Consider the following 13,483-nt stretch of genomic DNA (forward strand, 5'->3'; position numbering starts at 1 on the left):
TAACTGTGACGGTCCGCTATAGTTCATACCTGTCAAGTTGTATGGTCTCGGCGTAATTTGTACAAGTGAGCACAGATTTTTAAATGTGTACGCCGTACGTTACGTTCAAATTCTCTACGTTTTTCTTGCATTACGTTTTTTTTCCTCCGTTCGTTAATACGTTGGTTGAAATACGCGAGAAAAGTCCGAGACACGGAGAGGGAAGAGTGTTTGTTGTGACGCTGTAGCAAACGCGATGCTAGGCTAGGTGGCTCCAATATTTCCTGACTGTAGCCGACAGGCTACAACCTACGCCTAGATATCTCAAGCATATAGAACTACATGCGAAATGACAGACTCGGTAGCGTTAGTAAACAGCAGCCATTTTAGAGCAGTAAATTCTCAGAAAAGGCTCTGTTGTAGTGAACCTTCCTAGTGAACCTAAGTAACTTTTTATCTAAAATACTCCTATATCGGCAAAATCCTGACTTGAGTCTTTCTTTAAATGATGAAACAGTTTTAACATTTTTTCATGTCAAAAGTAGACAGAAGGGAACTAATGCAAAAACGGGAGCAATTTTATCAACTTTAACGGTTGATTCAGAATATTAAATGACCTCCAAACATAGCAAAGGTTACTATGTTTTTTTTTTTTTTTTTTTTTTGTGAAAAAAAAAAGAAAAAAAAACATGAAATGTAACACCAGTTACTTTGCCAAGTACTACTGTGTGTGTATTTCAGTAGTCAGTCACTAAACTAGCCAAAGAGCTAAGAGGCATTTTAACAGTCGAACATGTTTACATTTTAAGTGTTTTATTTAATTTTCTTAAAAGCAAAATAAAAGCACTTTAAAAAAAAAAAAAAAAAAAAAAAAAGATGCAAAAAGCAAACCGAAACCGTGATCCCAAAACCGAGGTTTAAACCGAACCGAAACCGTGATCCCAAAACCGAGGTTCAAACCGAACCGTGGGCTTACTGAACCGTTGCACCCCTAATGACTACTGAAAGATGATGGTTTGTCGCCGAGATGCCGCCGTTGTCGCCACGTCAGCCGTGTAAACTTTTCCCTCAGCGTTGTCTGTCTCACAAAAATGGATTATTATTGTCTTTCTGCGGGGTCTGCTCGGCGAGTCGCTGCACTGGGGGTCTGACTCGTTTTGCTCGGTCGTCCAGCGCCTGGCCTCCCAGGCGTCCTCTCGGTTGTTTTGTTCGGTCGGAGCGCTCCGACCATGCTCTGGGGTTGAATCGGGTTGCCTTGTCTTACAAAATGCGCTACTGCCCTCCATTGGCCAGTTTTATTGCTTTAAAATGGGTTTGGAGCGTTGTTCTTTGTTTCTCAGATAGAGCAGAAGCTATATATGCTTCTTATAATAAAAAATGTAAAAAAACGCAAAAGACGTATAAATACGTTTTTGGGACAGTAAAGCATTTAAAAATAGAACATATTTATACGTTTCTGGGAGCAAATGAGTTAATGGCTCTGAAGGATCAAGTGAGGTTGTTATAATTGATACATGTCACAGGTGCAAGGGCGAACATATAAAACCAGGAAAAACTTTTACTGCTATAGAGGTTGAATCCAAGGATAAATGCTTGACTCTATTTGTTTCTATTCTTCCAATTGTTTTGAGTGCCAAAGTTTTTATTTGGGGAGCCAAATCTTTGCGATAAATGCACTACCACTTTGCCACAGTGTTCAAAATGGCCAATGACTCCTTTAAGTACGCAACACCTTCTCCCACTTACACATTAAATGGGTTTGTGTGCGTCTTGCTCATGCTGCTTCCGCTTGTTTGAAAAAGCATTATTAGAGCATATATACCTTGTTATGTAATCCTAATGTACAGTATATAGCGGAAAACACACAGGTGACTTGAAGTTCCGCTCTGAGACCCCCAATTTGGCCAAACTTCAAAATTGTCCTATATGCATGCGTGATACATCATTGGAAAGCTTAAAATCTCAATTTTCTGGGGGAAGTAAAAAATGTAAACAGGAGGGGATTTAAAAAAATATCAGCAAAATCCTAACTGGAGGTGAGAGCATGATAAAGCATAATTAAAGACGCCATGATTTCAATGAGATATTATCTCACACCTCTTTTTGATCCAAGAACTCCATGTAGCATGTATCCCCGAGTGTCAAGACACAGCTGTGAATGGCCACAGCTGGATTTTGGGGGATTATGGGTCAAACATGGTAATATAACAAGGGTAGCGATGCAGAAATCGCAGATATCAAAGAGCGGTCGAGATTTTGTTTTTCATATATTAACCATTTTAAACTTTTTTTCCTCAATTTTTGGTTAGATTTCATCTAAAATATTGGGGAAAATGCGACAGTAACGAAAAAAATACAATTAAGTGATCGTTATGAGCTAGATATCCGTGACTTATTCACAGACATCATTTTTCATTGTGACGTAGTTTGTTTAAAAGTTTAAAATATGCGAGTAAATATATATATATATATTTTTTTTTTTTACTGAATATTAGACATCAATTAGTGATTCTTAGCTAAAATTGACAGACATTTTGAATTTTAAAAAATATAATTATTTACCTTCCTTTTATGGCTGGGTTGAAACAAAAGCGGTTGCGCGACGTCTGTAAACATCATTCTCTGTTGCCCAGTAAATCTGCACTGCCCCCTAGGGCCTGGCATTAATACTACATCGTTTTCATGCGGATTTGCGACATTGTTCAAATAGAGACGCAAATGCAAATGCTAATTTGACATTTTTCGTATTCTTCGAGAGTCACCATGTAAACGGCCCCTTAAAGAGGGGTTCAAGAGCAGAAACTGCTTTTTCAGCCTTGTCTGTGTTTTCCACCATACACTAGTACTTAATGTAAAATAAGAAAAATACAAAATGCAGAATATTGATCAAGCAATGTATTATTGGTAAACTAAAATTATTTAAATAGAGTACAAGTATACCATTGTGAAATTGACAAAAAACATTGTACGCGCACACCCCTGGGCACCCCCATACCTATGCACACACGCAAACACAAGTTGAAGACTGTATCTGAAACATTATTCATTGCCACCCTGAAAGAATAAGCCAGCATAAATTAATAGTGGCGGCACGGTGGCTGAGTGGTTAGCACGTCCGCCTCACAGTTCTGAGATCAAGGGTTCAATCCCGGGCCTCGGCCTTCCTGTGTGGAGTTTGCATGTTCTCCCCGTGCTTGCGTGGGTTTCCTCCGGGAACTCCGGTTTCCTCCCACATCCCAAAAACATGCATGGTAGGCTGATTGAACACTCTAAGTTGTCCATAGGTATGAGTGTGTGTGTGTGTGAATGGTTGTATGTCTCCATGTGCCCTGCGATTGGCTGGCGACCAGTTCAGGGTATCCCCTGCCTACTGCCCGTAGTTAGCTGGGATAGGCTCCAGCACCTCCGCGACCCTCGTGAGGAAAAGCGGCATGGAAAATGAATGAATGAAAATTAATAGAATTTCTGTTACATTTTCCATTTCTATACAGACTGAACTGCCCTAAAATTTTGTCGGCAAATCACTGTCTAGGAGTGCTCTTGAAAGCAGATGTATTCCCACTAACGCCACACAGGACTGTATAGTGAGAAACACTCCTGTATTTGATATTATCCTAGGAGACAAGTGTGAACACTGTGTTATGTGTAGGTTTCAGTAACGTGTCAAAGCCCACACGTTCTTCTTTTCCCAAAGGAAATTGTGAGGAATACTTATGTGGTGTAGGAGTGTCCAAATCCTATTGCAATAGATGCTCAACTTATCGTTTTGAAAGGTTTATTGTACAGTCTATGTACTGCCTAAGACTGCCTTCAGGCCAGAGACTGTGTCGCCTGTGTCCAAAACTCTGATCTTTGTGTTTTGTAATGTACACCTGCAGTCATAAGTTTTAATCTCTCTCTCTGTACCTCTATCTGATGTTTCAGTAATTAAAGTCATTTTTAGCTCATAAATACAGGTCATTATCAGTTGCAATTTCTGATTATTTTACTGATTGACCCTATGCACTTTTTGTGAAATTTGAGGTTGATTTGGATTTTTCAATGAATATTCATTTAAAAAAAACAAAAACAAAAAAAAAAACAGTTCAAACATACCTTGTTGGACATCTTTTTATTCCAAAATCATCAAGGGATTATGTCATGAACTTTTTACCAAATTGTTTGCATTTTTGAAAGTATCGTGACCACCTAAAGTTGAAGAATTTCAAATGCAATAATGGAAAATCACACACATTGCTTGATTACTGATAAACTATAAATGTCAGTAAGGTTTTGACAACTGACCATAAAAATGTCATATCTTATTTTTAATTTGACATATTGCATATCGAGTTTGAGTTTTAATAAAACTATTTACTATCTGCATTTTTTTATTTACTTTCATTGTTTTTCATGAGCATTTGAACTTGTCTTAATGGCTCGAAACAGAAATATGATAAATATGCAGTTATATTATAAATTAGGAAAATTACATTTTTGGGATGGGACATTGTCTAATTTTTCATAAACATCTATAGTTTGGGAGTGGATTTATTGTCTACCATACAGTAGGTACTTTCTCACCACAAACTGCACTTGGTTTTACTGTTCTTGTACTATACTGTAACTGTATTGTACTTACTTACTGATCTTAAGGTACTGTAGTAGCAATATAATGAATTGCATGCAGTTCATAGTATTGCATTTGTAAATAATCTAATGTCTTCATGCATCAAAATACACTGTATATCAAAAGCATTAAGTCATGGCAGCTAACTGCTTCTCAGTTATTCATTTCACTTTTTAATCACAGAACGCGGGCACTGTTCAATCCACTAATTGCTTTATCTCTAAAGGCTTCAACCTGGCTGCTGATGAATTGCATCTGTCTGTGGTATTTAGAGAAAGAGCATATTTGAATAGTGCACCTCACATATGTTATGTCCACGGCTGTTTGCAGAGCTTACATTCTCATGGATCTTCAACGCATACCCATCGTTTGTCATCCAGGACACGCGGCGATTCGTGTCTCAGAAAACTGGCAACCTCTACATTGCCAAAGTTGAACCCTCGGATGTGGGCAATTATACTTGTGTAGTCACAAACACAGTCACCAAAAGCAGTGTTCAAGGACCACCTACACCCCTCATCCTACGACTAGATGGTAAGAACAATGTATATAAGATGTACATACTGTATTGAAAATGTATCAACATTTGGTGTAGGTCTTTGTTCACTTTTCAATCAAAGGCTTTTAATATATTGCAATTTTAACAACTATCTTCTGTGTGCAGTTTGTTCAGTAGAAATGCAAAAATTGCGGCCATTAGCATATCAGTCTCACAGTTAAGAGGCTGTGAGTCCAAATCTGGTCTCTATGCTTTCTGTGTGCATGTTTGCATGCAGAGATTTTCTCTGGGTATTCTGGTTATCATGCATCATCAGTATTAATGCATACATTATGATAATTGGGATGTTTTGTTTTGATTATGTTTTCTTTGTGACCTTTTCAGGGCTTAAAACTTTGTATACAATTGTGTAACATGAATTCTCAATTTCTGGAACCTTAGGTGTAATGGGTGAATATGAACCAAAGATTGAGGTACAGTTCCCTGAGGTTGTTCCTGTAGCCAAGAGCTCAACTATCAAGCTGGAATGTTTTGCACTTGGAAAGTATGTTCCATAGTGTATTATTTCTCCATATTGACGACTCTTAATAAGTTGTTTTCTGCATCTGCATCTGTTAATATGTCAAAAACCCACTAAAGTGATTGCAAAACTAATGATATCCCATGCTGACCTCCTCTTGTGCTTTAATTACAAATAGCTAAGTTTTCTTTTGCAAATTTGACATTTTTGTATCATTTTGGATAATAGATGAGGTAAGGTGGTATTTTGGGTATTTCTTACATTTGTTTTAATATCAGCACTTCACATGCAATATTCCAAATTAAAAGTACACTTTTCACAGTACTTTAACATGATGTAAAGATACCAACATAAATGTCATCCCTCTATTAAAAATAAAAGATACTATTCACAATTCGCAGTGTAGAAAGTTAGTGTTTAGCATCGTTTGAAATGGATCAATTCCGATTCCGAATGATTCTCGATTCCGAGGGTAAAAATAAAAAAAAAATAAATAAAAAAGAGGCAGGGTAAAAAAAAATGCATAATTTATATAAATGTCTTAACTCCTTGAGGATTTTTTTTTTAATTATATGAACTTCTCACAGGGCTATTTTTAACTTGTATATAAATATTAGTCTTGTATGTAAGAATGCAGTAATGAAGTTTCTTTCCACAGGAGTGCACTTTCACAAAGATATGTATTTTTCAAACGCTCCCGGAGAAAACATTTACACATAGTCTTTTGCCATACACGTACCTTAAGTTGTAGCTACATGACGCATTAGTATAAATTCTTCTATTGATTATAATTTAAAGTAGATGAGACAAAATAATAAGAGTTCCTTATTTGTAAAACTGATTCTGCTGTGTTTACAGACACATGCAATGTTAATGTTGTGACAATACCAGTTAGGCCAGTGAGTGGCGCTGTAGGAATGTATGTATATAATGCGTAGAAGAAGAGATGAGAGAGTCTGGCTAGGATGCTATGTGATGTTTGTATGTGTTCACTGCTACGAGTTCATTAAAAAAGTAATCGGATTCTTTATATGGCTGCTTCTTTCAAACAAGCAACACAACAGATTCTAAAACAAAAGATGCTTTAAATGCTGTTGATTTTAACGGAGGCGGCAACACATGACTACATAGACTGAGAAGTCTACTGCTTCAAGATGGCGGTTGTTTGCTAAAGCCGGTGTGTATGTCATTTTGCATCTAGTTCCATATATTGTACATGTGATATCTACCTTAGGCCGATGTAATAATATGACTTATTCTCTTACTATTCCATCCATCCTTCCATCATCTACTGCTTAATCCGGGGTCGGTTTGCGGGGACAGCAGAAGTCAGATGTAATATATTGATTTACTTTCCTGGTTCTGACGGCACACCGTGTCAAATGCGCAGCATGTCAAATACGTGACACTCAGCTATGCACTTGACACTTGTATTCCATGAAGCCGGAGGTGTTTTTTAAGTGCCGCCGCACCATGTCCATGGTTGTAATCAAGTTACTGTACAATGCACAAACACACGTTTCATGTGGCTTCTTCTTCGTGGTTTTCGGCAGCAATTTTTTTCCTGCTCCACGGTCATGGCATTGAAACATGGAATCGAAATTTAAAAATTTGAACGGTTCTGGCAGCATCGGAGTGTTAATTGCGGTTGCTATCGATGCTCGATGCCCACCCCTATAGAAAATGCAGACCAAAAAAATACAAGCCACATTTTCCTATTATAGGTTGCTCCAGGTTGCTCAATAGTCAAAATATGTGTAATGACGAAGAAAAAAAACATATAAATCGCCCAGGATTTTTAGTCGCATTTTAACATCTGAGCAGCGCAAGACTGAATGACTCCATGCCTCACAACACTGCGTAATTTAAAAAACTAAGTATCGATTGCTATACTTTTTATATTCACACAGAACCTTCAATCAGACAAAACTTCCAGAAAATGATTTTTTTTTCTATTATTCTTAAAAAATATTCACTTTTTATGATTTGGGATTTTCATTCGCTTTCAGTTTTAATCCTCAAAATTAAAGGAAATACAAACATTTGAAATGTAGTATTCTGTGTTTAATAGGTTAATAAATCTTTTTTTTTTTTTAATGGAATCACTGACTAAATCAGTTTTCCATGACATTCTAATATTATGACCAGCACCTTTATATGCAAAATACATATATTAAATTTTTCTGATTGAAAATAAAGCACAAGGTGAGGCAGACAATAGTCTTCCTTACAGAGGCAGATTTAACATTATTGGGAAAATATACTGTTGGCAGAATCTTAAAAAAAAAGTAAAAAGCTGGTTACTAATACTGAAGTATGAGAAATTACATTGTAAGATATTGCCAAAACAATGTTTTTTGCCATCCTCGCCAAATACTCATAATATCCTTTTGTTTACTGCAATTTAGCCCAGTTCCCACCATCAGCTGGCGGAGAGTCGATGGAGCCTCTTCTGGAAGAAAAGTAGATATTAATAAAGCCAATGGTGTGTTAGAGATCCCTTACTTTCAACAGGAGGATGCTGGAATGTACGAATGTTTGGCTGAAAACAGCAGAGGTAGAAACTCTGTGAAAGGAAAGCTGTCTTTCTATGGTAAGTTCATTGTACAGTATGTGTTTTATGCACTGCATTTTTGGCACTAAAAGGCGTACCATCAATGAATGTGTTGATTTTCATACATAAAGCACACCTAATTATAAGGTACATTAGTATATGAATGTACTGATTTTTTTCATCTGTTCTTATCTTTTAAAATTACAATTATTGTTTTATTTCTTTATTTATTACTTGTGCGATTGTTTAATTTATGGGTATGATGAATGTGTGTCTTGAGCACTTTACTAGAGCAACATGACACAGTAATGCACCGACGTTTTGTCCAAGGTCAATCAGCACAACCAGAATTCATGCGTGAGGTGCACTGCATTTTAAGGTACTCTGTCAATTTGGAGGAATAATAAAGGATTTTTAGTGTGCCTTTAGTCCGAAAAATACGGTATGTATTTTGAGTACTGGCATTGGTGAAAACATTTGCTTACTTGTACAGTATGTCATTCATAAATATGTACTATATAGTTATGGTGTTTTTTTTTTTTTCCAAAATCTAATACTGCACCCAATGATGTATAGCAGTTGTTAAAAATTTCAAGGATTCACTATAACTGTGCAAGATTGAAATCGGTTCGCAAATAAGTGTAGTTCTGGTGAGTCTAGCAAAAATGTTTTATTTGTTATCATGAAACATGTAGTATTTATTAGATCCTATAAATAACCATGTCATGTATTGGTATGTGGCAGTAAATTCACCTGTTCCCAATAGCTCATTTCTGACAGGCTCTTTATTGTAACAGCAGATAACATTGGAGGCAGCATACACAGATTTATATCCCCCTTCAGGGAGAGGTGATTTGCCCCTTACCAACACTGCACTTATTGCCACCTTCTTAGTAATCTTAAATGACTCTTGTTAAAATATTTAATAGTTTTTTCTTTAAATTATCTTGCATTTCATGCTTTGATAATGTCTTCATAAAAGGTTTGGGTGCGGTATGCTCAAATTAAATAATCATACCCATATCTCTTTCCTGTAAGAGGCCTTCTTTTGATTTAATTGAGAACTTTCTGGCACAGTCAGGCGCTCTGAATGTCCACAGTGAGCATTAAAAATACAGAGAATAGGCAAGGCAAGGCAAATTTATTTATATAGCACAATTCAACACAAGGCAATTCAAAGTGCTTTACATCACATGAAGATCATAAAAATCACATTTAAATCAACACAACGTAGAAACGAAGACAAAAGATCGCATTTAATCACAGAATAAAAATAAATAAATAAAATAAAAATAAAACAAAAACTACTACAAAAAATAATAATTGAAATCAGCAATGGAGATAAAAACAAGAGGAATAGAAAGCAGGTAGATTGAAATATATAGACAGTTATAGATATGCAGTGCTAAACAAAAGCGTTTTTAGCCCTGATTTAAAAGAGCTAACAGTTTGAGCATACTTCAGACGTTCGGGTAACTTGTTCCAGAGGTGAGGAGCATAATAACTAAATGCTGCCTCACCCTGCTTGGTTCTTGTTCTTGGAACATTCACAAGACCGGTTCCAGACGACCTTAGGGGTCTAGATGTCTCATAAGACTCTAACAAGTCAAGCATGTATTTTGGTCCAAGGCCATTAAGTGTTTTGTAGACGAGCAGTAGTATTTTATAGTCTATCCTTTGACTTACTGGAAGCCAGTGTAGCGATTTCAAAACTGGTGTAATGTAGTCCAGCTTCCTTGTATTTGTGAGGATTCTGGCTGCAGCATTCTGTACTAGCTGCAACTTCCTGACTGATTTTTTATCAAGACCTGTAAATATACCGTTGCAATAGTCCAATCTGCTGTAAATAAATGCATGCATAAGTTTTTCCATGTCTTGTTGAGTCAGAAGCCCCTTAATTCTGGTTATATTTTTTAGGTGGTAATAAGCGGATTTAGTGACGGACTTTAAATGGCTATCAAGTTTTAGGTCTGAGTCAATAATTACGCCAAGGTTTCTGACTTGATTTGTAGCTGTAAGTGACATTGTGCTAAGTTGGCTGCTTATCTTTGACCTTTCCTTTTTTGGCCCAAAAATGATCACCTCTGTCTTCTGCACATTTAACTGGAGAAAATTCTGGCACATCCATTCATTGATTTGATGAATGCATTTGCTCAGGGTGACTAAGGGAATATCATATCATGGGTTCAGGTCTAATTTAATTTTGAGGTCATACCTGCAGGTAATGATGTGATTGCGTTACTCTTCGTACAACAAGTTAAACTATGACTTTGACACGTGCGCCTGAACACATTACTTGTTGTGACACGCGCTGGGGCGTTGGAATGGCATACCGCAAGCAACGCGTCACTTCCGCTCATTAATATTCATGGAATTAGCTACTGTTGCTAAGCAAGGACAAGCCACCTTTTGTCCCTAATAGGAAATGAATGGAAATCGTGTACGAAGGAGATGTTTACAGTCCTAAACCTACCAATTCTCTCTGAAAATGATGTGCCTGGTCCCAAATTGACTGGCATAGATGTGGAAGAACATAAAATTGTTCAGTTAAAGAGATGGCTTTAGTGTCGAAGGCTGAAAAAGACGAAAAAAACGAGCCGACCTAAGCATAGCTTTAGCTTTTTTTTATCGACGCGACTGACAATGACATTCTCCAGTTTCAACAAGCTATCCTTTACCATCAGCCCTGTCTTTCTTATATATCCTCTGGTTGTCCTACTTGTCTTTCCGTTCTTGGGGGTAATTTAGTTTAGGGCTGTCCCAAACGACTAATTTTCTCCCGATTAGTCAGCCGACTATTTTTACGATTAGTCGACTAATCTAATAATTTTTTTTTTTTTTTTTTAATTTTTTTTTTTTTTACTAATTTAGCAATGAAATTTTTGTTGTTGCTTATCAATTCACAAAAAACATATTGGAACACTCAAATTATTTATTAAAGTACAAATAAACACGTAAATAACAATAATAAATCACAAATAAACAATGAGTTCAAATGCTGATAGAATTAACTAGTGTAGCATCCCGATTGATAAGATGGTCTCTTAAACTGATGGTTTACAACTTTTATTCCATCCTTGATGTAAACACACTGTAAGAGCTACGGTGCACACAAATAAAGCAACACAATTAGAAATTAACAAAAACTTTTCACCTTTTTCCTTTTAAACCTTATTTATATATCAATGAATTGCCTATATGAATTGCCTTTACCTTATTACCTTATCATTGACAATCTCTCCCTTGAGTGCAATGACTGTATATACTGTATATATTTATGACCTTTTAACCTTATATAATTTTCTATACATTAAAATAAACCATAACATGAAATACACCTTTCAATTAGCATTAAGAACAATACTAATAGCACTTATAGGCCCATTGTCAATGAAACATTATTATTTAGTAAGGCGACAGCACCCTCTGGTGTACAAAAAATGAAGGAAAAAAAAAAAATTCAAACTGCGTGAAGGCGCTTGAGTTGTTTATTCACGGCCGACGCGCAGCCAAGCTTGGCACTGAACAGACAGGACAGAAGAGTGTACTCTCCTTTGTTTCTTTGAAATAAGTCAATGTTATGGACACTCTGGTGCGCTTTTTTTGGCTTTGTGCCGCTTTCCCCGCTTGCAAACAGAGCATCCGACATTCTAACTTTCCACGCATATATTTTTTTAACCCTTCATTAACCGTCGACGGGATGTTGTGCTTGTCGACGGATTTACGTCATCGATGACGTCGACTATGTCGACTAGTCGGGACAGCTCTAATTTAGTTAGCTTTGTGTAGTGATCGCAAATGCTACTCAGTGACAGCCAACGAACGCTTTTAATTTTTTCATTGATAACACATCTTAATCCTATAATTTATTTACACTTCCCCCTTACTAAAGTTGTTTGTATATATATATATATATGTATATATATATATATATATATATATATATAAAACAGAAACGGTAACAGTGGCAGTCAGATACCATTGTAATTTTTTTCAGGTCATTCATTCAGACAGAAGCAGTACGGCACAACGTTACGCTAAAAAAATTAAGTAAAAATATAAAAATGGCTTACCTCTTTGTCTTCTGAAAGACCATGCCAACCCAACATAATGTTTACTGCATATGAAACGTGAATGGATTCGCCGAGCTGGTATTAAAGTCCGCGCAAGTTGATTCGGTTTTCACATTTTTTCCTCCCGAGTTTTTGGTTTCCGGGAACGTATGAAGAAAACATCCTTCATGGTCGTAATGTCTAGAGTCGTTTCTACAAGTTCCAAAAAAGCAGTGCGTGATCGGCATGTTCGTTTTTGAAAGATTACCGGCAAAAAGTAGCACTTTTTACGTTGGTTCTATGCGAGGGCGGGTCTATAATGTCCCACTTCAGCTTTACTTCCGCTTTATGATGCGACGTCACGGTCTAAAAATAGCCTGCGTGCGGTACGCCATTGGTAATGAACAAAAGAAAATAATACAGTATTTTTTAAAAGGAATAGTACAATGCATCCCATCAGTCATCTACATCTTAGTTTTTATTTTTTAATTAATAAGATTACATTTTGAGTAGCTGTAAATCCGTCAGAATCAGCTCAAAGCAGATAATATCTTAAAGAAATTCTTAGCTGAAACTAACAGACGAAGATGAGGAAACCAAGACAAAAAAATTTGACACCAAAATTAATTATTAGGCTATATCCCCCGTATTGTGTTGGGGTCAGAATTGACCCGTTTCCAGATTTTGGTATGCAAAAATCAATGGTACTTTTGACATACCCAAACTTGAAAATGGGTCAGTCTTGACCAGAAAACAATTTACTGCAAAGGTTTAGCATTTTCAGGCCAAGTTAATTTACGGATCAAATTTCATTCACTAGAAAATATATGGGCTGATTTCTAACAAAAGACAAGGGTTAAACTATATATTACCATATTTTTCGGACTATAATTCGCACCTGAGTATAAGTCGCACCAGCCATAAAATGCCCAGCGAAGAGGGAAAAAAAAAAAAAACATATATAAGTCGCACCGGAGTATAAGTCGCATTTTTGGGGGAAATTTACTTCATAAAATCCAACACATAGAACAGATACTGTATGTCATCTTGAAAGGCAATTTAAAATAAAAATACAATAGAGAAAAACATGCTGAATTAGTATACAGTATCATAATGTTACATGATGCATGAACAACGAAATGTGAACGTGGCTGGTATGTTAACGTAACATAGCTATTAAAAGTTATTCAGATAATTATAGCATTAAGAACATGCTAACAAGTTTACCAAACCATCAGTGTCACTCCAAAACACCAAAATAACATGTAAA

General features: G+C 36.3%; 1 protein-coding gene across 4 annotated transcripts in view; it reads left to right on the forward strand.

The window, feature by feature from the left end:
* Positions 1 to 13,483, forward strand: part of cntn3a.1 (contactin 3a, tandem duplicate 1) — a 199,152-nt gene that overhangs the window by 98,998 nt on the left and 86,671 nt on the right. For 3 of the 4 annotated variants that reach the window (XM_057817332.1, XM_057817315.1, XM_057817323.1), the window contains exons 6-8: positions 4,919 to 5,122; positions 5,529 to 5,631; positions 8,016 to 8,200. In XM_057817332.1, coding sequence (XP_057673315.1) covers positions 4,919 to 5,122; positions 5,529 to 5,631; positions 8,016 to 8,200 — 492 coding nt within the window. Of the gene's footprint in view, positions 1 to 4,918; positions 5,123 to 5,528; positions 5,632 to 6,531; positions 6,785 to 8,015; positions 8,201 to 13,483 lie in introns of those variants that run through there. The other variant, XM_057817340.1, reaches the window with a different exon arrangement.

This window comes from Corythoichthys intestinalis, chromosome 2 (assembly GCF_030265065.1).
Source record: "Corythoichthys intestinalis isolate RoL2023-P3 chromosome 2, ASM3026506v1, whole genome shotgun sequence".
In the NCBI taxonomy this organism is placed as follows: Eukaryota; Metazoa; Chordata; class Actinopteri; order Syngnathiformes; family Syngnathidae; genus Corythoichthys; species Corythoichthys intestinalis.